Source organism: Mobula hypostoma, chromosome 9 (genome assembly GCF_963921235.1).
Source record: "Mobula hypostoma chromosome 9, sMobHyp1.1, whole genome shotgun sequence".
NCBI classification, from domain to species: Eukaryota; Metazoa; Chordata; class Chondrichthyes; order Myliobatiformes; family Myliobatidae; genus Mobula; species Mobula hypostoma.
This window is the reverse complement of record NC_086105.1, coordinates 5,804,089-5,830,221: the sequence shown is the minus strand read 5'-3', so window position 1 is coordinate 5,830,221 and position 26,133 is coordinate 5,804,089. Positions and strand designations below refer to the sequence as shown.

The window sequence follows — 26,133 nt, the reverse complement described above, 5'->3', positions numbered from 1 at the left end:
AAAGCACAATTGTATTATTAGTGATTTGCCTGAACCATTTAGCCTCTGTTCTAGTTCACTTCAGTTAATCATTTTGTCAATATGTACAAGGATGTTGAAAACTGAAAGAAATCTTAAGCACTTATGTATTGTCAACTCTCTTGCCAACTACTGATAAAGAAGAAGAGGGAGTTGTATGACATGTATAGGAAACAGGGGGTAAATCAGGTGCTTGAGGAGTATAAGAAGTGCAAGAAAATACTTAAGAAAGTAATCAGGAGGGCTAAAAGAAGACATGAGGTTGCCTTGGCAGTCAAAGTGAAGGATAATCCAAAGAGCTTTTACAGGTATATTAAGAGCAAAAGGATTGTAAAGGATAAAATTGGTCCTCTTGAAGATCAGAGTGGTCGGCTATGTGCGGAACCAAAGGAAATGGGGGAGATCTTAAATAGGTTTTTTGCGTCTGTATTTACTAAGGAAGCTGGCATGAAATCTATGGAATTGAGGGAATCAAGTAGTGAGATCATGGAAACTGTACAGATTGAAAAGGAGGAGGTTTTTGCTGTCTTGAGGAAAATTAAAGTGGATAAATCCGGGACCTGACAGAGTGTTCCCTCGGACCTTGAAGGAGACTAGTGTTGAAATTGCGGGGGCCCTGGCAGAAATACTTAAAATGTCGCTGTCTACGGGTGAGGTGCCGGAAGATTGGAGAGTGGCTCATGTTGTTCCGTTGTTTAAAAAAGGATCAAAAAGTAATCCAGGAAATTATAGGCCGGTGAGTTTAACGTCGGTAGTAGGTAAGTTATTGGAGGCAGTACTAAGAGACAGAATCTACAAGCATTTGGATAGACAGGGACTTATTAGGGAGAGTCAACATGGCTTTGTGCGTGGTAGGTCATGTTTGACCAATCTATTGGAGTTTTTCGAGGAGGTTACCAGGAAAGTGGATGAAGGGAAGGCAATGGATATTGTCTACATGGATCTCAGTAAGGCCTTTGACAAGGTCCCGCATGGGAGGTTAGTTAGGAAAATTCAGTCACTAGGTATACATGGAGAGGTGGTAAATTGCATTAGACATTGGCTCAATGGAAGAAGCCAAGGAGTGGTGGTAGAGAATTGCTTCTCTGAGTGGAGGCCTGTGACTAGTGGTGTGCCACAGGGATCAGTGCTGGGTCCATTGTTATTTGTCATCTATATCAATGATCTGGATGATAATGTGGTAAATTGGATCAGCAAATTTGCTGATGATACAAAGATTGGAGGTGTAGTAGACAGCGAGGAAGGTTTTCGGAGCCTGCAGAGGGACTTGGACTAGCTGGAAAAATGGGCTGAAAAATGGCAGATGGAGTTTAATACAGACAAGTGTGAGGTATTGCACGTTGGAAGGACAAACCAAGGTAGAACATACAGGGTTAATGGTAAGGCACTGAGGAGTGCAGTAGAACAGAGGGATCTGGGAATACAGATACAAAATTCCCTAAAAGTGGTGTCACAAGTAGATAGGGTCGTAAAGAAAGCTTTTGGTACATTGGCCTTTATTAATCAAAGTACTCAGTATAAGAGCTGGAATGTTATGATGAGGTTGTATAAGGCATTGGTGAGGCCGAATCTGGAGTATTGTGTTCAGTTTTGGTCACCAAATTACAGGAAGGATATTAATAAGGTTGAAAGAGTGCAGAGAAGGTTTACAAGGATGTTGCCAGGACTTGAGAAACTCAGTTACAGAGAAAGGTTGAATAGGTTAGGACTTTATTCCCTGGAGCGTAGAAGAATGAGGGGAGATTTGATAGAGATATATAAAATTATGATGGGTATAGATAGAGTGAATGCAAGCAGGCTTTTTCCACTGAGGCAAGGGGAGAAAAAAACCAGAGGACATGGGTTAAGGGTGAGGGGGGGAAAGTTTAAAGGGAACATTAGGGGGGGCTTCATCACACAGAGAGTGGTGGGAGTATGGAATGAGCTGCCAGATGAGGTGGTAAATGTGGGTTCTTTTTTAACATTTAAGAATAAATTGGACAGATACATGAATGGGAGGTGTATGGAGGGATATGGTCCGTGTGCAGGTCAGTGGGACTAGGCGGAAAATGGTTCAGCACAGCCAAGAAGGGCCAAAAGGCCTGTTTCTGTGCTGTTGTTTCTATGATTTCTATGGTTACAGTGTTGTGAAGAATATTTCTAGCGATGGGCTTTGTACACTGTCTATATGTTGAACTTGCTGCTCTTCAAGACCTTGGCCCCAATATGTCTTTATGCAGTTGGATCCTGGATTTCCTTATTTGCCGACCCTAGTCAGCTTGGATTGACAACAGCATCTCCTCCCCAATCTCCATCAGCACAGGTGCACCACAAGACTGTGTGCTTATCCTCCTGCTCTCCTCACTTTACACTTATGACTGTGTGGCTAAGCACAGCTCCAATGCAGACAACGCCGCTGTCATAGGCCAAATCAAAGGTGCAGATGAATCAGGTTATAGGAGAGAGATTGATAGTCTGGCTGTGGTACCGTAACAATGTCACTCACTCAATGTTTGCAAGACCAGGGAGCTGATTATTGACTTCAGGAGGAGGAAACCAGAGTCTACGAGCCAGTCCTCATTGGGAGATCAGAGGTGGAGAGGGACAACAACTTTAACCTCCGTGGTGTTATTATTATGTCCTGGCCCCAGCACATAAGTGCAATTTAAGACAGCATGGCAGCACTTCTACTTCCTTCGGAGTTTGTGGCGATTCAGCATAATATCTGAAACTTTGACGAACTACTGGAGATGTGCAGTGGGAGAGTATGTTGACTGGCTGTATCACAGCCTGGTATGGAAACACCAGTGCCCTTGAACGGGAAATCACATAAAAAGTAGTGGATACAGCCTAGTCCAACATGGGTAAAGCCGTCCCCACCATTGACCACATCTACATGAAACACCGTAGCAGAGAAGTAGCTTCCATCATCAGGGATCCTCACCACCCAGGACATGCTCTCTTCTCACTGCTGCAATCAGGTAGAAGGTACAGGAACCTCAAGACTTGCACCACCAAGTTCAAGAACAATTACTACCCCTCAACCATCAGGCTCTTTAACAAAAGAAGATAATTTCACTCAACTTCACTTGCCCCATCATTGAAATATTCCCACAACCAAGGGACTCTCTTTCAAGGACTCTTCGTCTCATGTTCTCAATATTTATTGCTTATTTATTTTTTATTATTATTTCTTTCTTCTTGTATTTACACAGTTTGTTGCTTTCTGCTCTCTGGTGGAATGTCCTAGTTGAGCGGACTTTTATTGATTCTGTTATGGTTATTATTCTATAGATTTAATGAGTATGCCCACAAGAAAATGCATCTCAGGGTTGTATATGGTGACATATCGTATATGCACTTTGATAATAAATTTACTTTTGAACTTCAAAAAAATTTTTTGAACATTAAGTATCTTCATACACATAGGTACCTCCTGTGGTTATCTGAGTTACTGTCACCTTCCTGTCAGCTTGAACCAATCTGGCCATTCTCCTCTGACCACTCTCATTAACAAGGTGTTCTTGCTCACAGAACTGCTGCTCACTGGATGTTTTTCTTTGTTTCATGCACTACTCTGTAATCTCTAGAGATTGTTGTGCATGAGAATCCCAGGAGATCAGCGGTTTGTGAGATACTCAAACCACCTCATCTGGCACCAACAAGCATTCCACGGTCAAAGTCACTCAGATCACATTTCTTCTCCATTTTGCTGTTTGATATGAACAACATCTGAACCTCTTGATCATGTTTGCATGCTTTAGTGCATTGAGTTGCTGCCACATGATTAGCTGATTAGGTATCTGCATTAACGAGTAGGTGTACAGGTATACCTAGTAAAGTGGCCACTGAGTTTATGTAAATCCATGGTGGTTTTGAATATTGAAGCACCAAACTTCTTTCAGTCTTTAAATCTGCTTGCAGATTTAGCACCATTTGATTTTTCAGTGATTTGTGCATATCAGTAAAATTGTGTTTTGTTTTGTTTCAGGAGATGAGGAGTTTTGTGTGCAAAGTTACATGCCCAACTATGGAACGATATGTGAACAAGAACAGATAACTGATCTGGTAAGGCGGCTTGGGTGCTCTAGGAAAAACAGTAGAGACTTTAATTTCCATTGAGCTCTTTTGGGAGTGGTTGGACCATATGGAATAAAATGTGTATTATTATTAAATTATTTATTGGTTTCTCAAAAGATATTGTGGTTATTTTATACCTCATTGATTATTTCCCTGGTACAGTATTTCACTATGTGCCTCTGGTAACCAGGATAATTCCCTGCAAGATCAGAACCAACGCTGCAAAGTATGATGTGAAAACCACTGTTTCAATACTCCGATAATGCAGGGAGTACTCTTCTCATTTTGATTTCCATGGAAGGCCGATTCTGATCATCTTTTATTAATTTGTGTGACTGGTGAGAATAGATAGAATGAATTCTGTTAATATGCTGCGCTCTTCCTTGATATTACCTCAGGAGGAAATAAAAGCAGATAGTCTCAGTCCCTCTCTCTCTCTCTTTCTCTTTATCTTCCTCCCCTTCCCTCTCCCCCTCCCTTCCCTCTCCCCCTCCCCCTCCCCCTCCCCCTCCCCTTCCCTTCCCTCTCCCCCTCCCCCTCCCCCTCTTCCCTCCCCCTCCCCTTCCCTCTCCCTCTCCCCCTCCCCTTCACTCTCCCCTCCCCCCTCTCCCCCTCCCCCTCCCCTTCCCTCTCCCCCTCCCCCTCCCCCTCCCCTTCCCTCTCCCTCTCCCTCTCCCCCTCCCCTTCACTCTCCCCCCTCCCCCCTCTCCCCCTCCCCCTCCCCTTCCCTCTCCCCCTCCCCTCCCTCTCACCCTCCCCCTCCCCTTCCCTCTCCCCTCCCCCTCCCCTCCCCTTCCCCTCCATCTCCCCCTCCCCTTCCCCTTCCCACCTCCCCCCTCCCCCCCATAGAATCTAGTTTTCAAAAAATGATGCATATGGCTTAATACCTGGTTTTAAAGCTCCATAGTTTAGTAAACAGTCTTTAAGTTATCTAATCACACATTGAATATCATTGACTAGTGATGGAATTTAACAGTTCTTCCCAATATCTTTCCTGATACAGGATCTAGATCTAACCAAAGGTGTTAGTGAAAGAATTATATTGTAGCTGTGTTTATCGGATAAAAATGTGCACCTGTACAGCAGGTTACCAATGTCACCTCTTAACAAGCAGTGCATAAATGTATTGTTGAATATGTGTAACCCTTTCCCCTGTACCATCAACAGGGTCCAGTTCATAAAGAGTCCTCTTGTTTAGTTGGTTCTGCATATGGGGTAAGATAGTACTGCATGCACACACGTCTTCCGGTGAAAGTTTGTGGGAAATGGAATTCTTGGTTAAAAACTCGATTGTAAGATGAATACTTGTACACTAAGTAGTTGCCAAACAATATTTAACACTGAACATATTGAAGATCCTTGCTCTGCTCAAGCTTTATTCTGCGTAAGGTCTGATAGGAAACTGTGAAGATTACTTTCTGTGAGCCACACTCAGGTTGGAGGAACAACACCTTATATTCCGTCTGGGTAGCCTCCAACCTGATGGCACGAACATCGACTTCTCTAACTTCCACTAATGCCCCACCTCCCCCTCGTACCCCATCCGTTATTTATTTTTATACACACATTCTTTCTCTCACTCTGTCCTTCTGACTATACCCCTTGCCCATCCTCTGGGTTCCCCCCCCCCCCATCTTTCTCCCTGGGCCTCCTGTCCCATGATCCTCTCATATCCCCTTTGCCTATCACCTGTCCAGCTCTTGGCTCCATCCCTCCCCCTCCTGTCTTCTCCTATCATTTTGGATCTCCCCCTCCCCCTCCCACTTTCAAATCTCTTACTAGCTCTTCCTTCAGTTAGTCCTGACGAAGGGTCTCGGCCCGAAACGTCGACTGCACCTCTTCCTAGAGATGCTGCCTGGCCTGCTGCGTTCACCAGCAACTTTGATGTGTGTTACTGTAACTGTTTCTGTTTTAAAACACTAGTTTTCCCACCACAACAAGCCATAGTTAAACGATGTTGAAGTGCTGCAAATATTGGATGTTGCCCGAAAACTTGTTTGCTTGAAGGTCTTCACGGGTCTTTTTCATAACTCTTTGGGAAACAAGCACACATTGCAGTTGAGCTTAGATATACTGATCAAGCCTCACTGAGTACTGACCGAAAGAAATTTTACATTATGGTTCTTGTTTAACTTTATTGCCAGGAACAGTTTTAAATTCAGTGTTTATATGTTTGGCAATTGCTATGGTAATGATCTAGAAAATCTTTTTAAGTTAATGTTCTAAACGTTTACAAATGATGAAATAAATGAAATTTATGTCACTTCTTAAATTTTTAATTTAAAAATTTTTAAATGACCACTTCACCAGTTTACTAAGAAATTTGCAATACATCCTGGAAAGATTTGAATCATCAGCGGAATATAACCTTCTGACTTTAGTGAGCAGCTTGGCATTTTAAACACAATCACGCAGTCACAAGTATTGGGTTTGATGCTAATACTTTGGAACACGTGAAGAGACATGGGCCTGATTATAGGAAAATGTACACTGAAACAATTGCCATATTATTTTCAAAATCCACTTCTAGCTCAATGCTCTCAGCATCATTACAGAAAAGTCAAGTGAACATCAAAGAGTGCTGAAGTAAATATCGAATGAAAATCAAAGAAAAGTGCTGAGGTGAATTGAATGCAAAGCATACAGATTTCTCTGTCATCTGGGAAACTCTCTGTGACTAGCAAGTGTATTTAAATTTTCTAATGTTTGGCCATAGGGTGATTCATTAAACAACCCATTGTATGATAAAAGGTTGCCAAGATGATTATGCCTTTTTGACTATTAAAAGCAGAAAAAATTGGAAAACATTTAAAATCTATTGTACTATTAATCCATTTATCTGGCAAGACGAAACAAGTTTTCTGTGACCCACAATTGCGGTGACTAAGAATAGGAGCCTTGCCAATACTTTTCTTAGAAAGGAGGATCCTTCAAAGGACTGAAAAATGCTTTCATTATTGATTTGGCAGCAATTGCGAGAACATTAGGTAGTTCATTTGCCTTCTTGACAACGTACAAGTTACCCCTTATCATGTGCTGATGTTGTGAACTCCTTCAATCTTTCAATTATGTCCCTGGGTGATTATATTTGTTACTGAAGCACCCTTTCTTTAATCTTTAAGGTGCCATGGACTCACCTAGAACGGGGGTGGTGTGGTGGCATAGCAGTCAGCACAATGCTTTGCAGTACGGGCGACCTGCAGTTCAATTCCTGCCGTAGCCTGTAAGGAGTTTATACCCTCTGACCAGGTGGCCAGCTGGTGCTCCAGCTTCCTCTCACGGTCCAAAGACTTACTTGTTGGTCGGTTCATTGGTCATTGTAAATTGTCCCATGATTAGGCTAGGATTAAATTGGGGGACTGCTGGGCGGCAAGGTTTGAAGGGCCAGAAGGGCCTATTCCAAGCTGTATCTCAATACATACCTGGACATACGTGCGTACATAAATAAATAAACTAACAAACACATAAACGCATATTTTGAGAGTTATCAATGCCCATCAACAATGCTGACAAAAAACTGCCTATGATCTCTCATCCTTGCCTTCAATTTATAAAGTCTTTTCCACGGAAGTTGGGACATCATTTGCACACAATAAACAACTGGTGGTTCATTTGCAAAGCAAAGTAATCTGCCGGGGGAAAGCAGGCATTCCCTATGACTGCTCATATGAACCAGATCACTGTTTGCTCACACATTCTGTCTGCATAAAGCCTAGAAACTCTTTGCAGGATTCCATTTCCAAAGAGGAGATGGCACGTTGTTTTTGCATTCAGATGCATGCTGAACATTTAGGAACAAGAGGAATGTTATCTTAGTGGCTTGCATTTATAGAATGTTGGGAGAGGTGTAAAACTGATCTGTGCAATTACGCCCATCACCTCCCTTTGAAAAGGCCTAATTTAATAACAGTTGTTTTCTTTATTAAGGCAGTTTAATATTCTCTTCCCGTTACAAAAGTTTCCTGGCAGCAAAGTAGCTCACTTAACTTAGATAGTTCATTTCCCATGTGTAACTAATAGAAACAATGGAAATTCATTGGTGGATCTACCACACGTGGGAGTTCTCCAGTCTTGTGATGAATCCCAGACAAAGAAAGAGAAGGAAGGCTTACCATTGTTGTCAATACATAGCAGTTCAAGTTCAAACATGTGCAGGAGACTTGGAGTTAAAATTTACATCACTACAGCACACAAAATGATTCATAATTCACATGACTGATATTTATTATTGGTATCTGTAATTATTGCTCGATAATTGCGACTAACTTTAGTTTTGCCTCTATTAACAAAACAGATTCCCCCGGGTAAGCATATTTGTGCATCATCAGTCCCAGATGTGTGGTGCTATACAATGGTCAGTAAGCAATGATTCATTTCAGTGAGATGATCATGGGTTGATACTTGATCAGAAATATTGATCTAGAATATCTTCAAATAAGTAAGAAATTAATACATTAAATTGGATGCAGTTGTATTGACAGTGGACAACGTGAAAAAATTGCATCAAGTGCGAATCTGAATAACAATATCACTCAGTGTCCACTTTATTGGGTCCAGCCGTACACCTGCTTCTTAATGCAAATATCTAATCAGCCAATCATGTGGCAGCAGCTCAATGCAATAAAGCATGCAGACATGGTGAAGAGGTTCAGTTGTTGTTCAGACCAAACATCAGAATGGAAGAAGAAATGTGATCTCATTGACTTTGACCATGCAGTGATTGTTGGTACCAGGTGAGGTGGTTTGAGTATCTCAGAAATTGCTGATCTCCTGAGATTTTCACACACAACAGTCTCTGGAGTTTGTAGAGAAGAGTGCAAAAAACATCCAGTGAGTGGCAGTTCTGTGGGTGAAAACGCCTTGTTAATGAGAGAGATTGGAGGAGAATGGCCAGACTGATTCATGCTGACAGCAGCTCAGGTAACCACGTGTTACAACAGTGGTGTGCAGAACAGCATGTCTGAATGTACAACACGTCATACCCAGCAGCAGAAGACCACGGACAAACACTCGGATACAGGAGGTACCTAATAAACTGGCCACCAGATCTATAACTCATATATAATGAATGCATTAAAAGCATAAATAACCCTTTACAGTAAATTAGTTAAAATCACAAAATATTCTGAAGGTTACTCCAGCCTTAGTTTCTCTTTCCCTGGGGGTAACTATCTGTAACTGATAAAATTTTGACTTAAATCTACACTGCTATAAATGTCACCCTTTTAGTCATAATGATAAACCACAAAATCACGGAAAGAAAAGAGAATTGGCCTTGTATTACTTCATCCTTCAAGAAGTACCACTGTTCAAAGACAGGATATATACTTCAGCAAACTATATAAAGACATTCTGATGATTAATTGAAATAAGTAAACAAAATTTAAATTTCAAGCAGGTTTAGTGCAAATATGTGAGTCTAAACATGCGTATGCCAAGACCTGTCGATTGTACCATGTAGCATTAACTTAATTCCTTAATTACTATTGCAAAATGTCAATATGTTATTGCACCATCAATAAATTGGTGAAGTGGTCACATGTAAACTAACAGCACAAAGTCATTATTATTCATATTTTGATAAGGCCAGTTAAAATTAGCCTGTTGTCTCTATGAAACTGTGTGGTATAGAAAGAGAGTCAAAATAGAACACCCTTGGCTAACAGTATGCAAAGTGTTTGTTTATGTTACCTGGCAACCCTTATTTTAGATATTTAACAACTAAATATAATTATGACTGGCTTGTTTTCAATGTACGTAACTGTAGATTTAGGCTGCCCAAGATATGGTCTCTCTGTGGCAGTTCTTGGTTTCTTCCGTTGGATGGGGAACAGTTCTAAAAGGGAAGTTCTACCAGAACAAGAATTGGGGAGTGTTGAACAATAAGGAGAGCCATTCTTCTATGACCTTCCATCTCTTTGCCTTCAAAGATCCTGGCTGGGATGGGGGGTGGCGTTCATCAAAGAGAGATCTGCGACAGGCAGATGTTTGGAGGGGTGAGGAGGTGCAGGATCAGCAAGAGGATATGGAATAATAGTCAGAAAAAGGAACAGAACCTTTGACTATGAGTCATTTGGTTTTTAAGTCATTCAGTAATGATGAAAAGCTGAAGAAGATGGATGCCTTGGGCACCCCTGCACAACCGGTTAGGATCTGCTTCTATTTTCTTCTTTTAATTCAGTTTTGCACAAATGAGCCATGTGCATAGTTTAATATCACCTCACTCAGGTACTCATCCTCCTTCCCTTTCTCCCATAGTCCACTTATCACCTCCCAGCTTCTTACTTCATCCCCCCTCCCCACCCACTTAACCCCACACCTGGCTTCAGCTGTCACCTATCACCTGCCAGACTACCATAAGACCATAAGGTATAGGAGCAGAATTAGACCATTTGGCCCATTGAGTCTGCTCCACTATTTCATCATGGCTGATCCATTTCCCACTCGGCCCCAGTCTCTCACCTTCTCCCCATAAAATTTTACTGCTTGCTCGCTGCCTGCCACCCCTCCCTTCTTATTCTGTCTTCTTCCTCTTCCTTTCCATTTCTGATGAAGGATCTTGGCCCAAAACATCGACTGTTAAATCCTCTCCATTGATGCTACCTGACCCACTGAGTTTCTCCAGCATTTTGTGTGTGTTAACATCACGGAGTTGATACCATGTCAAAAGACTGCAGCCCAGGCAATCATTTGAGCTCATACTGCCCCACCTTACTGCCGCTAAGATCAAATTTGGAAAGAATGCAGTGAAGACTAACTAAAGCAGAAAAGTTGAGACAGTGTTAGATCTGGCCTTATCTCCTTTCATATGATCACTACTAATAATCATCCTAATGTACTGTCTCGTTGAATCATTTATACATTGAATCACTAAATATTGTCAATGAATTTTTTTGAAAAATAAAATGAAAAAAGAGCAAAATTAAGATAACACTTGACTGTGAATTGTATGTAATTTCATGTAATGCTGAACACAAATCAACTTTGTATTTGTAAGCCTTGCTTTGATACCATGAAATCAAATGCACTGTTACTAATATAAATGTTAATGTTGTCTGGTTCACTGTGCTCCTGGTTTCTAGTTGCTCCATTTTTTTGTCTCTGTTTTGTCCGATTTTGATTGGGGCTGCCTGCAGATAACAGCCGACACAGCGCTAGATTGAGCTGAACTGAACCATACTGAATATGACTGGACGCTTTCGATTTCATGTTTTATATTGTGTTTTTCACTCAATTTTTTTAACCATTCATGCAATCTGGTTTTTTTTGCACATGGTGAAGGGGTTTGATTTTTTTCTTGAATGGATTCCATGGTTCTGTGGGAAGATGAACCTCAGGGTTGTATACTGCAAATGTACTTTGAATCTTGGAATGTTTTTAGATTAGTTGTAGCATCAACTTAATAAGATCATCAACATCAGAAATTCTTGCCTGTTTAAATACTAAGAGGAATTGTTTTCAAAGTTTGGATATTGCTGGTCGTACGGTATGTACAAGATGTAACTGAAGTTCTCTCACCCAATGACGGAAACGTTTTATCTTTGTTTCATGCTATCGGTTCATCTGTTTCTAACTACTTTGGAGCTCCTCATTGTGAAGACTCACGAGCAAGTGCGTGCACCGATGAAGGATCTCGGGCCACACGGCAACACTTTATTCCTTTCTGTAGACGCTGACCGCATCTGTTGAACCTCTCATGTCGCTTTTTTTTGCTTAAAGCCATTTGCTTCTAAAGAAATTTTAAAAACATTTTTAGTGTTGTGGGTCATTACCTACGTAAATGTACAATTTAATATTTAGTTGAGTGCAACTTTCTCAAAGAAAAGGTAATATTTAACTCATAGTGTACTTCAACCAGATTATTTACAAGTTATTTTGTTTATTTAATTCCCTGCCACAGTCAACCAGAAATCTGAGTGTACAGTGCCCACTTAGTCACTAAATGACATCTTAAACCCACAATGTTGCAGACAGGAAGCATCTGGTGACTACTAGCTATGACTGATCTACCCACAATGTTAACGCAGGGAAAGAAATGGGTACACATTCCTTTGCATGTTGAATTAAGAACTTAATGTGTATCAGCCTCCTCTGCAGTACTGAATTCCTATTAACACATTCTGCTCTGGATTGTTTGCCTTTATGAAAACAAAGTACAAATGGGAGTTAACACCCTTTCCTTAAGATTCAACAAGTTACTCAAATTCAGCATGTGGTTAGAGAGAGGCAGGGCTGCACTTCTGGTTTTGAGTCAGAACAGTGCCACAGTTAGTGAAGCTGCAGCCTCTCAGATCAAGTGATCTAGGTTCTATCCTGACTGTCCTTGCTGTTGTAGAGACTTTGAGTAATACAACACAGAAACAGGCCCTTTGGCCCAACATGTCCATGTCAACCAAGAGGCTGTTACAAGGATCACCTCTTAGTAATAAGGATTAGAGAGAATATGGAAGAGTACAGCACAGGAACAGGCCGTTAAGCCCACAATGTTGTGCCAAACCAGCTAAAAAGCAAATCAAAAACACCCAAACACTAATCCCTCCTACCTGCACACCATGTCCATATGGTCTCTAAAGATTACAATGTATTTTCCTGTACCACCATACCAGATGGCACATTCCAGGCATCCATGACACTCTGTGTAGAAAACTTAACCCCTCACATGCCCCTTAAACCTACCCCCTCGCATCTTCAATGCACGCCCTTTGGTATTAGACATTTCAACCCTGGGAAATAGATACTCTCTGTCCACTCTATCCATGCCTCTCATAATCTTATAAACCTCTATCTGATCTCCCCTCGGCCTGAGACGCTCCGGAGAAAACAACCCAAGTTTGTCCAGCCTCTCATGATAGCACATGACAGGTTTAGCAGGTCAATAACAGAAACTTCTTGTGTCCACATTCATTTGCTCTGATTAGATTATCCCAGGGCAAGAATCAGTTCTCAAATAGTTCACAAGGTGGAAGTTACAGAGCAGCTTCACAAAATGGCAGCCCCCATCCTCCAAGCTCATGGCAAGAACAAAGGCAATTGGTTTATCTGCTTCCGCTGTCCTTGATTTATTCAGTGATGATTACACCTTCAATTCAGTGATGACTACATCTCCAGATTCAGTGATGATTACACCTCCACATCCAAACAGTGAGATACCATCTACCACTATTTCCATCACCTTGATTTGAGTGTCCTCTGTACCCTCCTGTTCCTGACCTCTGTGCTTCTCAGTACCATTGATCATTTCTCACTTTTCTCAAACCATTTTTAATGACCCAATTCTGACCTTCTTTCTCAGGCTGTTTCAGTGATTTACCTGATAGCAGCATCTAATCTTTGATATTCTCCAGCAGGGCAAGTGGAGAACTCTATTAGTGGTCCGGAGCTCTCAGGCTTATAGACAATGTCCAATATCATCATTATGTGCCGTATCATATCACATAGGCGATCATGGTCTTTCCATGACTATGATTGCTGTTGGCAAATTTTTCTACAGAAGTGCTTTGCCATTGCCTTCTTCTGGGCAGTGTTGTTTCAATCAGGTGAGCCCAGCCATTATCAATACTCTTCAGAGCTTGTCTGCCTGGTGTCAGTGGTCGTACAACAGCGTTTGTGATATGTGCCAGCTGCTCATACGATCATCCGCCTGCTCCCATGGCTTCATGTGACCATGATCGGGTGGGGGGGGGTGGGGGGAGGCTAAGCAGATGCTTCACTTTGTCCAAGGGTGACTTGCAGCCCTACACTTCCTTTGGTAGAGACGTATCTCCACCATGCCAGCCATTAGTGACATACTATAACCATCTCTGTTTAATACAAGTAGACACATTTAGTTTTCTAGTCTTTTATAAATGACCTGCTGTGATGTACACTTTACAGTTAGCAGTTGAATGCAGTGAGGTGAATATATGATGAGTGAGAGTGAGTGGTGAGCAATTCTACCCCAAAGATAGTAGTTAATTTCCAACAAGACCCTTTTTGAAGATATATGGACGGTGGATGAAATAGTCATAGTCATAGTCATACTTTATTGATCCCGGGGGAAATTGGTTTTCATTACAGTTGCACCATAAATAATAAATAGTAATAAAACCATAAATAGTTAAATAGTAATATGTAAATTATGCCAGGAAATAAGTCCAGGACCAGCCTATTGTCTCAGGGTGTCTGACCCTCCAAGGGAGGAGTTGTAAAGTTTGATGGCCACAGGCAGGAATGACTTCCTATGACGCTCTGTGTTGCATCTCGGTGGAATGAGTCTCTGGCTGAATGTAGTCCTGTGCCCACCCAGTACATTGTGTAGTGGATGGGAGACATTGTCCAAAATGGCATGCAACTTGGACAGCATCCTAGAGTTTCAATCAAACTAGAGTTTCTGCTTTTTTAGTAGAGAATCCCTCTTCTGCTAAGCCTTTTGATCTCTGCTCCAATGTGTAGAGTTTCTCTGTTCTCCCTGTGACTGTGTGGCTTTTCTCTGCAAGCTCTCGATTCTTCTCATATCCCATAGACACACAGTTAGTAGCTTAATTGGCAATAAATAGCTTCTAATATTTGGTGAGTGATAGGATAGGCCACGATCTCTTCTTGGTGCTGCCATCAGACAGAAGGTACAGGAGCCTTTATCCCACACCACCAGGTTCAGGAACAGTTATTGCCCCTCAACCATCAGACAGAAGGTGCAGGAGCCTTTATCCCACACCACCAGGTTCAGGAACAGTTATTACCCCTCAACCATCAGGCTCCTGAACCAGTGTGGGTAACTTCACTCACCTCAACACTGAACTGACTCCACAACTTAGGGCCTCACTTTCAAGGACTCTGCAAGCCACATCCTCACTATTATTTATGTATTTGTTTGTTTATCTATGTATTAATTTTTATTTTTATTATTATTTTGTACTGGCACATTTTGTCTACTTTTGCCCATTGGTGCTTGTCAATCTTTGTGTGCCATCTGTCTTTGAATCTATTGTATTTCTTTGTTCTATTATGAATGCCTGCAACAAAGTGAATCTCGGGGTAGTTAGTAAATGATGACATATATGTTCTTTTGTAATAAATTTACTTTGAGCTTTATCATATCCAATTTAGTTTAAATGAAGAGCTTCAGAAAGCACAGAGGAACACATACGTATTTAAACAAAATTGTATCTGATAAAGGCTTAGAATTTGGTTTACTTTGTGGAAAATTACAAGGATAAAGTTACATTTAACAATAAGATATCAACCACTACTTAGATTTCTTTTTGAAAGCTTTTCTTAGCATTAATGAACCACTCATTCATCAGCTTGCTTACTAGTGCTCTATAAGTACTTAGAAGAAAATTATGTTTTGAAGTTCTGTTTAACTAAAAAAATCCTCATAGTGTTATTAACCCATCTTTGTATAAATTAGTCAGCATTGTACATATTTCCCCCGGGATCAATAAAGTATGACTATGATCTATTTACTGATATTTCGACACACATTACTGTGGCATTAAATAAAGAATTCTTGGAAATAATGAGAAAATGTGTAGCTCAGGTGGTTGAAAGTTGAGCTGAGTTCTCTGATCTTGGCAATCCATTTGAAAATGTTTTGTCGCTATACAAGGAGACATCATCAGTGCTGTTCATTTGTGGTGTGTGCAGCGAATGCTTGGCCTTTGTATACTTACCAATCAGCTGACTGGTCATCCTTACGGAAACTCAATTGTGATGTAGGGAGGAAGTCTCATTGTTGATTGGTTGTGCAGTGAACTTCGTGCGTTGTGTTCTGGAAGTTTGCCCACATTGTCTTATAAGTAGGATCGAGGTCTACGTCTGTTTAAGAATTATTCACGGAAAATCACGCTTGTGGGGATTCTCCTGCATGCTGCGTGTTTGCTTGCGCTGTGACTTTCACTGATATCCAGTCGAGTTGGTCATGCCGCTTAACAACCAGATGATGTTCATAAAACCTTGTGTGGATAAGTCTCTAACAGTCTGGCCGATGTAATATTTGCTCGGTTTCTGCACTGGATTTCGTAGATTTTGTCCAGTAGCATGGTTTGTTCATTTGGTAGCAGAGTAATCTCTTCAATGTTGCTGTTGGCTTATGCATGACTGACATTCTGTGCTCCCGGAGCGGTCTGGCCATCATTTATGAACTGTGAGAAAACTTTCCTCAAGGATTCATGAACATCAACTGACTGTTATGTGACAAGACCAACTCTTCCTTGTCTCTACCTAGTAAGATTGAGAGGGGCACAAACTCGACTGGCATCAGTGAAAATCATGGCACAAGCAAACACACAGCATGCAAGAGAGTTCCGAGAAGTGTGGTTTTCTGCAAACAGACATGTAGACCTCAATCCTATTTGTAAGCCAATGCAGGCAAAATTCCGGACCACGATGCATGGAGTTCGCCACACAACCCATTAGCAAGGAGACCCCTCCCTACATCACAACCAAGCTTCCGTAATGATGACCAGTCAGCTGACTGATAAGTATATGAAGGCCATGCAGGACACACCACAAATGAACAGCGCACTGATGATGTCTCCTCGTACAGTGATGAAACGTCTGCAAATGTATTGCCAAGATCAGAGAACATCTCAACCCAACCATAAAGAATTCTGTAATTATTTATTAATTTTGGGTACTATTTTAATTTTTCCTTCAGTCAGGTTCATGAGGATATGTATTTAGGAAAGTGGTTTGTGCCTAGCAGTAAGCACGAATGAAGAATTGCTTTAAGCAATACCAGCTTAGTTTACGAGTTGCTTTGTGGATAATACCTTCCATGCTATCTGCATTCTCCCTGTGATCATGCAGATTTCTTCCCACCTTCAATGATCTGCAGGTTGTTAGGTTATTTGACAACTGTAAATTGTCCCTAGTGTAGATGAGTAATAGAATCTGACTGAGATTAGAAATCTCAGAAGAGAAATTATTGAGAAATGGGATTATGAACCAGCAGAGAATCGATGGGCCAAACCTCCTCCATTTATATCATAATGAAATCTGGAAAAGAACCTATCACCTGAACTATGGAACTTAACACTTCACTTTATTGCTGATACAGATTTTGTTTAGAAATGTGGAGTTTTTAGTTTTTCCCTCAATCAGGATAATGAGTCCGTTTTACTTCAGAACGTAGCTTGTATTCTCGCTGTGATCATGCAGATTAAGAGAAATTGTGGAAACAACTATTTTGCTTCTCCATCTTCCAATCTACCTCAGCTCATCTCTGTTAAAACCCTCATCTGCAGCATTGGTAATCTGACTTTTCCAAGCCACTCCAGGTTAACCGCCCTTCCTAGAACTCTGTAAGGATCACTCAGTGTTCGCTGGGCGTGATCTAACTTGCAGAACCTGTTCCAAACTACTGTCTGTTGTGGCTGCCCGTAACACACAATTTTTAAATTCCCATCATTGTTTTCAAATCTCTCCCTGACCTCCCACCTTCCTGCTTGGATGCACAGTGGTGTGGTGGTTAGCACAAGGCATTACAGTGCCTGGGTTTAATTCCCGCCACTGCCTGTAAGGCGTTTGTACATTCTCCCCATAATAACAGCTGCTCCGGTTTCCTCCCAAAGTCCAAAGACGTACTGGTTAGTAAATTAATTGATCATTTTTAAATTGTCTCATGGTTAGGGTCAGATTAAATTGGGGGATTGCTGGTTGGTGTGGCTGTAAGGGTCAATTCTGAGCTGTATCTCAATAAATAAATTCCTCCATTTCCCCACTCTTTACAGGCGTGCTGTCTCCAAACAGGCCTCCAGATTATTGTTGGCGAACAATGCATTCTGCTGTTAAAGCCCTAAACTCTTTCATTATAAAGGCAAGAGATTCTACAGGTTCTGGAAATCCAGAGTAACACACACAAAATGCAGGAGGAACGCAGCGGGTGAGGCAGCATCTGTACAGAGGAATAAAAAATTGACATTTTGGGCCAAGACTCTTCCTGTCTCAGCCTGAAACTCTTTACTCCTGCCTCAGCTGCTAGTTCCTCCAGATTTTTATGTGTGAAGCTTTTTAATTCCACCCCTCCAGCCTGCCTCATCATTCCTCCTTTAGTACATCCACAAAGTTTAATTCTGAACAACCTCTTCATTTTCTCCCTCAACATGTAGCTTGGGTGTAGATTTTATTTTTCTCTATATACATCTGTGAAATGCCACTGAACACTTTCCTGTGTTAAAGGCCTAGTGTAATTTTTGTTGTCTGATAGTAAGATTGGAGTAAAACTTCTTCAAGCTAGTTATTAAAGGGATGTCAACATACATATTCCCCATACATTTCTGTAGGAGGGAAGCATCGGTTTTCTGTCTGCATTGTATTCTACACTGTGTGTTTATTATGGTAACTAGTCACGTGGGTGGAGGTGTGGTGAAAGTGTAGGATTTAGTTACACATTTGCGCTTAGTACTGGGAATGACAGTTGTCATAACTATTGTTGACCATTCAATTACAGTCGATTTCACTTAGCTTTATCACTTCAAGATTGTATGTTTGCAAATTACTAATACAGGATTGAATACATATCTTCGACTTTGGAACAATCATTAGTGGAGCTGAGGATAACAAATCTGTGGGGGCTGCCAGCAGCTGTAATTAGTTTGGTTAGAACTGGTCGCTATAATTACTGATGTTAAATGTTGTCTTGTGCTAGCTGTTCAGTGCAATACATAAAATATACTACAGGTTCCAATAACAAATATGTACCATGGATTCTAGTCAGTTGAGTCATCATTTAATCTGGGCAGCTGTTTATCCAGGGCCTTGGTCAGACCCCACTTGGAGTACTGCGTTCAGTTCTGGTCACCTCACTACAGGAAGGATGTGGAAACTATGGAAGGGGTGAGGAAACTATGGAAAGGGTGCAGAGGAGATTTACAAGGATGTTGCCTGATTGGAGGACGTACCTTATGAGAATAGGTTGAGTGAACTTGGCCTTTTCTTCTTGGAGCGACGGAGGAAGAGAGATGACCTGATAGAGATGTATAAGATGTTGTGGGGCACTGATAGAGGCTTTTTCCCAGGGCTGTAATGGCTTAACACAAGGGGGCATAGTTTTAAGATGCTTGGAAATTGGTACCGAGGGGATGTCAGGGGTAAGTTTCTCACACAGAGGGTAGTGGGTGCGTGGAATGCACTGCCGGTGGAGTTGGTGGAAGCGGATACAATAGGGTCTTTTAAGAGCCTCTTACATAGGTACATGGAGCTTAGAAAAATAGAGGGCTATGTGGTAAGGAAATCCTAGACAGTTTCTAGAGTAGGTTGCATGGTGGACACAACATTGTGGGCCAAAGGGCTTGTAATGTGCTGTAGATTTCTATGTTCTATATTCTAAATTCTGAACAAAAACTAATCAGGAAACTAGCCATGATTCCCTTCTTTTATTTGGGACACCATGCCATGTTATTGGGACAGGAGACTGTTGCCACACAGTGTAACTAGCGTCAGTCGTGTGCACCTGTGTGGACGTCAGACACTGCACCATGCTTAGAGTGAACAGATTTAAATAGCGTCAGTTGTGAATGTTTGTGGTCAAAAGCAGTGATTTTTGTCACTGGTAGTTGGTGGGAAATAAGCAGTAAGACAAACGTCAACTGTACATCTTCCTAGAGATGCTGTCTGGCAACCTTGATGTGTGTTGTCAGACAATTCAGAACTGTTTTGCTTACTGCGGTTTCAAGCATTCAGGTTAGAAAATGCCAGAAATGGCCGGGGGTGAAAATGAAACAATTTCTCTACTTCAAGTTAGGAACTATGAAGAATTTTAAGGTATTGAAAATGAACTCGAATGTTGTCGTAGCGTGGATGAAATCATCGGAGAGACAGAGTCACTGGTAGATACAAAGCAGCTTCTTTATTCAACACAAGGTACAGGCGGAGACGCCTTCGGTAGAAAGGTCTGCCAGCCCAATGTGGGCTCGATATTTATATGCTAAACACAAAGGCAATCGCTACTTAAAAAGTTATAGACAATGTATAGACAATGCTTCCTTTTGAAGTTACATACAAAACATCACACTTCTGACTTCATCCTTTCCTTCCGACGCCAACATGTCCGGGTTGGTATCCACAGCCTTTAAGAATGCAAGTTAAATCCACAATACATTTATTTGGCATTTTACATGCTAACATAGAAGATAATTAATATTTATAAAGTATAGATAATACTGTCTTCAAAACTACAGCATCTGGTCAAACTACGGCGCCAGAAGCATCTGGTATGCACACCTTTTTAGGAAGCCCATTGTTGTGGACTCAATCCACAGTACTTTGTCAAATAGAAGTCTGGTGGCCAAAGCCATTTAAGTGTAAACGAATCATCTACCCAAAAAACTCACTCTAACAAATGTTACAAAGGAAGTGAAGATTTGGAGGTTGCAATCATTAAAAGCATTGAACAAAGATAGTCCATTATCTGCACCAATTTACGGTCAACTTACAGTCAATGAAAACAACATGGTAGCATACACTGATGAATTCTAGGTCGATAACTGTTACAAACTAATGCACAGTTTTATAGTACTGTGGTAGTATTAGTATGAGTTAGTCTGTATTTCATTGAAGTACATAATATGTTACTTGGTTAAATGGTAGTTTGTCTTTTTAACTATTTCCGTGAAGCTGTGGCTAATTGGAACAGCTGTTTAATTGGGTTAAGGTGTCCTAGTTAACTGTAATCTTTTTAAATCTTTTTATTAATTTTCCAAAATTATAAACAGAATAACAATATTGATACAGAGAGATTGGAATAATCTTACTGTTGATAAACATGTACAAAAAAGACTTCAAATAATACAGGTGTAATAGACTTCCAAGCTCTTAATATAGTTAATCATAGAGAAAAAAGAAATAAAAAGAAAAATAATGCAAAGAAAAACTCCCAAAAAAACCAAAAAAAACTAAATACTAAACCCAAAAAGAAAGCAAACGGAACAAAACAAGGCTCGATCAACATCTTAAATCAAATACATTCAATAATGTTGTCATCTCCGCTCCTCTATTCATACATTTTAAGTTAATAAGAAGGATTCGGAAAAGGTCAAGTTACATCATAATTGTAACCTACTTTATATAAAAAGAAGTAGTGCAAAAAGAAAGCAAAAATAGTGAGATAGTGTTCATAGGTTCAAGGACTGCTTAGAAATCTGATGGTGGAGGGAAAGAAATGGCTCTTAAAACATTGAATGTGTGTCTTCAGGCACCTGTGCCTCCTCTCTGATGGTAGTAATGAAAAGAGAACATGATCTGTGTGGTGGGGGCCTTAATGGTGGGTGCCACCTTTTTGAGGCATCGCTGTTTGAAGACATTCTTGATGCTGGGATGGGCAGTGCCCATGTAGGATCTGTCCAGCTGTGGCTCTTGGCTGACAAGGTCAGGCAACTGGAGATGGGGGGAGGTGGATGCACTCTGGACCATCCGGGAGGGCAAAAGCATCGTTAATGAGACCTTCACTGAGGTGTTCACACCCAAACTGCAGGCTCTGATAGTAGACAGTTGACCAGCAGGAGGAGTAGGGGGAGTAAGCATTCAGAGCAGTCAGTGTTCCCCTGTGGCCACCCCCCTCAGCAACATGTATACCCCTGAGGTTACCGCTGGTGGGTGGGGGGGGGGTAACCTAACAGGGTACAGCAGCCAGGCCAGTGGCACTGTGGCCAGCCTGAGGCTCAGCAAAGACGGGTGAAGTTAGACAGAGCAATAGAGGTAGAGAACTCGATAGGGGGGCAGGCAAAAGATTCTGTGGCTGTGAAAAAGACACCAAGGTGGTGTATTGACTCCTGGGTGCTAGGATCCAGATTGTCTAAGAGCAGCTGAAAAAGATAAGTCCTGACGAAGGGTCTCGGCCTGAAACGTGACTGTACCTCTTCCTAGAGATGCTGCCTGGCCTGCGGTGTTCACCAGCAACTTTGACATGTGTTTCTGTAAAGGGAGGAAGAGCAGGCAGAGGTCATGGTGCAAATTGGCACCAATACCAATAGAAAGGGAGAAGACATCCTGCGGAGTGAGTGAGGAGTTAGGGAAGAAGCTGAAGAGCAGAACCTCCAAGGTAGTCATCTCTGGATTACTCCCAGTACCACATGTTACGCAGGACAGGAATAGGATGATGGTACAATGAAAGAGTGGCTGTGGAAGTGGTGCAGGGGGCAAAGTTTCAGATTTCTGGATCTTTGGGATCTCTTCTGGGGAAGGTGTGACCTGTACAATAAGGATGGGTTACACCTGAACCCAAGGGGGATGAAAATCCTTGTGGGCAGGTTCCTTAAAACTGTTGAGAAGGGATTAAGTTAATTTGGCAGAGGGTTGAGAACCGGAGTGAATAGGGCTGAGGGTGGGGCAGCTGGTTTACAAACAGAGGCAGTGTGTAGTGAGACTGTGAGAAAGGTCGGGCAGATGATAGGACCGAATTGCAGTCAGTGAGATGAGTTGAAGTATAACAGGGGCCAAATCAAAAAGGGTGATGAATACAGGACTGGGGGCGCTAGATTTGAATGCAAGCAGTATATGGAATAAGGTAGATGATCTTGTAGTGCAGTTAGAGATTGGAAGGTATAACGTTTTGGGCATCATCACTGAGTCGTGGCTGAAAGGAGATTATATCTGAAAGCTTAACATGCAAAGATACACATTGTACCAAAAAGTTAAGCAAATAGCAAAGAAGATGGGATGATTCTGTGGGTAAAAAATGAAATGAAATCCTTAGAAAGAGGTGACACAGGATCAGAAGATGTAGAATCCTTGTGGGTAGAGTACAGAAATCGCAAGAAACTACAGCACAGAAACAGGCCCTTTGGCCCTTCTTGGCTGTGCCGAACCATTTTCTGCCTAGTCCCACTGACCTGCACACAGACCATATCCCTCCATACACCTCCCATCCATCTATCTGTCCAATTTATTCTTAAATGTTAAAAAAGAACCCGCATTTACCACCTTGTCTGGCAGCTCATTCCATACTCCCACCACTCTCTGTGTGAAGAAGCCCCCCCTAATGTTCCCTTTAAACTTTTCCCCCCTCACCCTAAACCCATGTCCTCTGGTTTTTCTCTCCCCTTGCCTCAGTGGAAAAAGCCTGCTTGCATTCACTCTATCTATACCCATCATAATTAGGGTTTTTGGTCACCAAATTACAGGAAGGATATAAATAAGGTTGAAAGAGTGCAGAGAAGGTTTACAAGGATGTTGTCGGGACTTGAGAAACTCAGTTACAGAGAAAGGTTGAATAGGTTAGAACTTTATTCTCTGGAGCGTAGAAGAATGAGGGGAGATTTGATAGAGGTATATAAAATCTGGCAGATGAAATATAGTGTAGGGAAGTGTCTGGTCATGCAGTTTTGTAGAAGGAATAAGGACATAGACTATTTTCTAAACATGGAAAGGGACTTTGGAGCCCTTGTGTAGGATTCACTAATGGTTAACTTGCAGATTGAGTCAGTGGTGAGGAAGGCAAATGCAATGTCAGCATTCATTTCAAGAGGACTACAGTATAAATAATTGACATAAAACTGCACAGAATAACAACAAAATAACATATTTAAGTCACTTACATCAAAGTTGCTGGTGAACGCAGCAGGCCAGGCAGCATCTATAGGAAGAGGCGCAGTCGACGTTTCAGGCCGAGACCCTTCGTCAGGACTAACTGAAGGAAGAGTGAGTAAGGGATTTGAAAGCTGGAGGGGGAGGGGGAGATGCAAAATGATAGGAGAAGACAGGAGGGGGAGGGATGGAGCCGAGAGCTGGACAGGTGATAGGCAGAAGGGGATACGAGAGGATCATGGGACAGGAGGTCCGGGAAGAAAGACGGGGGGGGGGGTGACCCAGAGGATGGGCAAGAGGTATATTCAGAGGGACAGAGAGAGAAAAAGGAGAGTGAGAGAAAGAATGTGTGCATTAAAAAGAGTAACAGATGGGGTACGAGGGGGAGGTGGGGCCTAGCGGAAGTTAGAGAAGTCAATGTTCATGCCATCAGGTTGGAGGCTACCCAGACGGAATATAAGGTGTTGTTCCTCCAACCTGAGTGTGGCTTCATCTTTACAGTAGAGGAGGCCGTGGATAGACATGTCAGAATGGGAATGGGATGTGGAATTAAAATGTGTGGCCACTGGGAGATCCTGCTTTCTCTGGCGGACAGAGCGTAGATGTTCAGCAAAGCGGTCTCCCAGTCTGCGTCGGGTCTCACCAATATATAAAAGGCCACATCGGGAGCACCGGACACAGTATATCACCCCAGTCGACTCACAGGTGAAGTGATGCCTCACCTGGAAGGACTGTTTGGGGCCCTGAATGGTGGTAAGGGAGGAAGTGTAAGGGCATGTGTAGCACTTGTTCCGCTTACACGGATAAGTGCCAGCAGGGAGATCAGTGGGGAGGGATGGGGGGGACGAATGGACAAGGGAGTTGTGTAGGGAGCGATCCCTGCGGAATGCAGAGAGAGGCGGGGAGGGAAAGATATGCTTAGTGGTGGGATCCCGTTGGAGGTGGCGGAAGTTACGGAGAATAATATGTTGGACCCGGAGGCTGGTGGGGTGGTAGGTGAGGACCAGGGGAACCCTATTCCGAGTGGGGTGGTGGGAGGATGGAGTGAGAGCAGATGTACGTGAAATGGGGGAGATGCGTTTAAGAGCAGAGTTGATAGTGGAGGAAGGGAAGCCCCTTTCTTTAAAAAATGAAGACATCTCCCTCGTCCTAGAATGAAAAGCCTCATCCTGAGAGCAGATGCGGCGGAGACGGAGGAATTGCGAGAAGGGGATGGCGTTTTTGCAAGAGACAGGGTGAGAAGAGGAATAGTCCAGATAGTTGTGAGAGTCAGTAGGCTTATAGTAGACATCAGTGGATAAGCTGTCTCCAGAGACAGAGACAGAAAGATCTAGAAAGGGGAGGGAGGTGTCAGAAATGGACCAGGTAAACTTGAGGGCAGGGTGAAAGTTGGAGGCAAAGTTAATAAAGTCAACGAGTTCTGCATGCGTGCAGGAAGCAACGCCAATGCAGTCGTCGATGTAGCGAAGGAAAAGTGGGGGACAGATACCAGAATAGGCACGGAACATAGATTGTTCCACAAACCCAACAAAAAGGCAGGCATAGCTAGGACCCATACGGGTGCCCATAGCTACACCTTTAGTTTGGAGGAAATGGGAGGAGCAAAAGGAGAAATTATTAAGAGTAAGGACTAATTCTGCTAGACGGAGCAGAGTGGTGGTAGAGGGGAACTGATTAGGTCTGGAATCCAAAAAGAAGCGTAGAGCTTTGAGACCTTCCTGATGGGGGATGGAAGTATATAGGGACTGGACATCCAAGGTGAAAATAAAGCGGTGGGGGCCAGGGAACTTAAAATCATCGAAAAGTTTAAGAGCGTGAGAAGTGTCACGAACATAGGTCGGAAGGGATTGAACAAGGGGTGATAAAACAATGTCGAGGTATGCAGAAACGAGTTCGGTGGGGCAGGAGCAAGCTGAGACAATAGGTCGGCCAGGACAGGCAGGTTTGTGGATCTTGGGTAGGAGGTAGAAACGGGAAGTGCGGGGTGTGGGAACTATAAGGTTGGTAGCAGTGGATGGGAGATCCCCTGAGCGGATAAAGTCGTTGATAGTGTGGGAGACAATGGCCTGGTGCTCCTTAGTGGGGTCACGATCGAGGGGTAAATAAGAGGAGGTATCCGCGAGTTGTCGCTGTGCCTCGGCAAGGTAGAGGTCAGTACGCCAGAGGTAGAGGTAGAGGTCAGTACAACAAGTAGTCTGGCGTACTGACCTCTACCTTGCCGAGGCACAGCGACAACTCGCGGATACCTCCTCTTATTTACCCCTCGATCGTGACCCCACTAAGGAGCACCAGGCCATTGTCTCCCACACTATCAACGACTTTATCCGCTCAGGGGATCTCCCATCCACTGCTACCAACCTTATAGTTCCCACACCCCGCACTTCCCGTTTCTACCTCCTACCCAAGATCCACAAACCTGCCTGTCCTGGCCGACCTATTGTCTCAGCTTGCTCCTGCCCCACCGAACTCGTTTCTGCATACCTCGACACTGTTTTATCACCCCTTGTTCAATCCCTTCCGACCTATGTTCGTGACACTTCTCACGCTCTTAAA

The 26,133-nt window shown here is 42.5% G+C and overlaps 2 protein-coding genes across 6 annotated transcripts in view; one reads left to right on the top strand and one right to left on the bottom strand.

Annotated features, from left to right (window-relative positions):
* Positions 1-23,717, bottom strand: part of LOC134351476 (homeobox protein DBX2-like) — a 140,868-nt gene extending 117,151 nt beyond the window's left edge. For 2 of the 4 annotated variants that reach the window (XM_063057670.1, XM_063057671.1), the window contains exon 1: positions 23,592-23,703. In XM_063057670.1, coding sequence (XP_062913740.1) covers positions 23,592-23,629 — 38 coding nt within the window. In that variant the 5' untranslated portion in view covers positions 23,630-23,703. Of the gene's footprint in view, positions 1-5,901; positions 8,921-11,595; positions 11,807-23,591 lie in introns of those variants that run through there. The other 2 variants (XR_010019154.1, XR_010019155.1) reach the window with 2 other exon arrangements.
* Positions 1-26,133, top strand: part of ano6 (anoctamin 6) — a 174,686-nt gene that overhangs the window by 45,059 nt on the left and 103,494 nt on the right. Inside the window, exons 2-3 of one of the 2 annotated variants that reach the window (XM_063057667.1) lie at positions 3,989-4,065; positions 5,245-5,292. In XM_063057667.1, coding sequence (XP_062913737.1) covers positions 3,989-4,065; positions 5,245-5,292 — 125 coding nt within the window. The remainder of the gene's footprint in view (positions 1-3,988; positions 4,066-5,244; positions 5,293-26,133) is intronic. The other variant, XM_063057669.1, reaches the window with a different exon arrangement.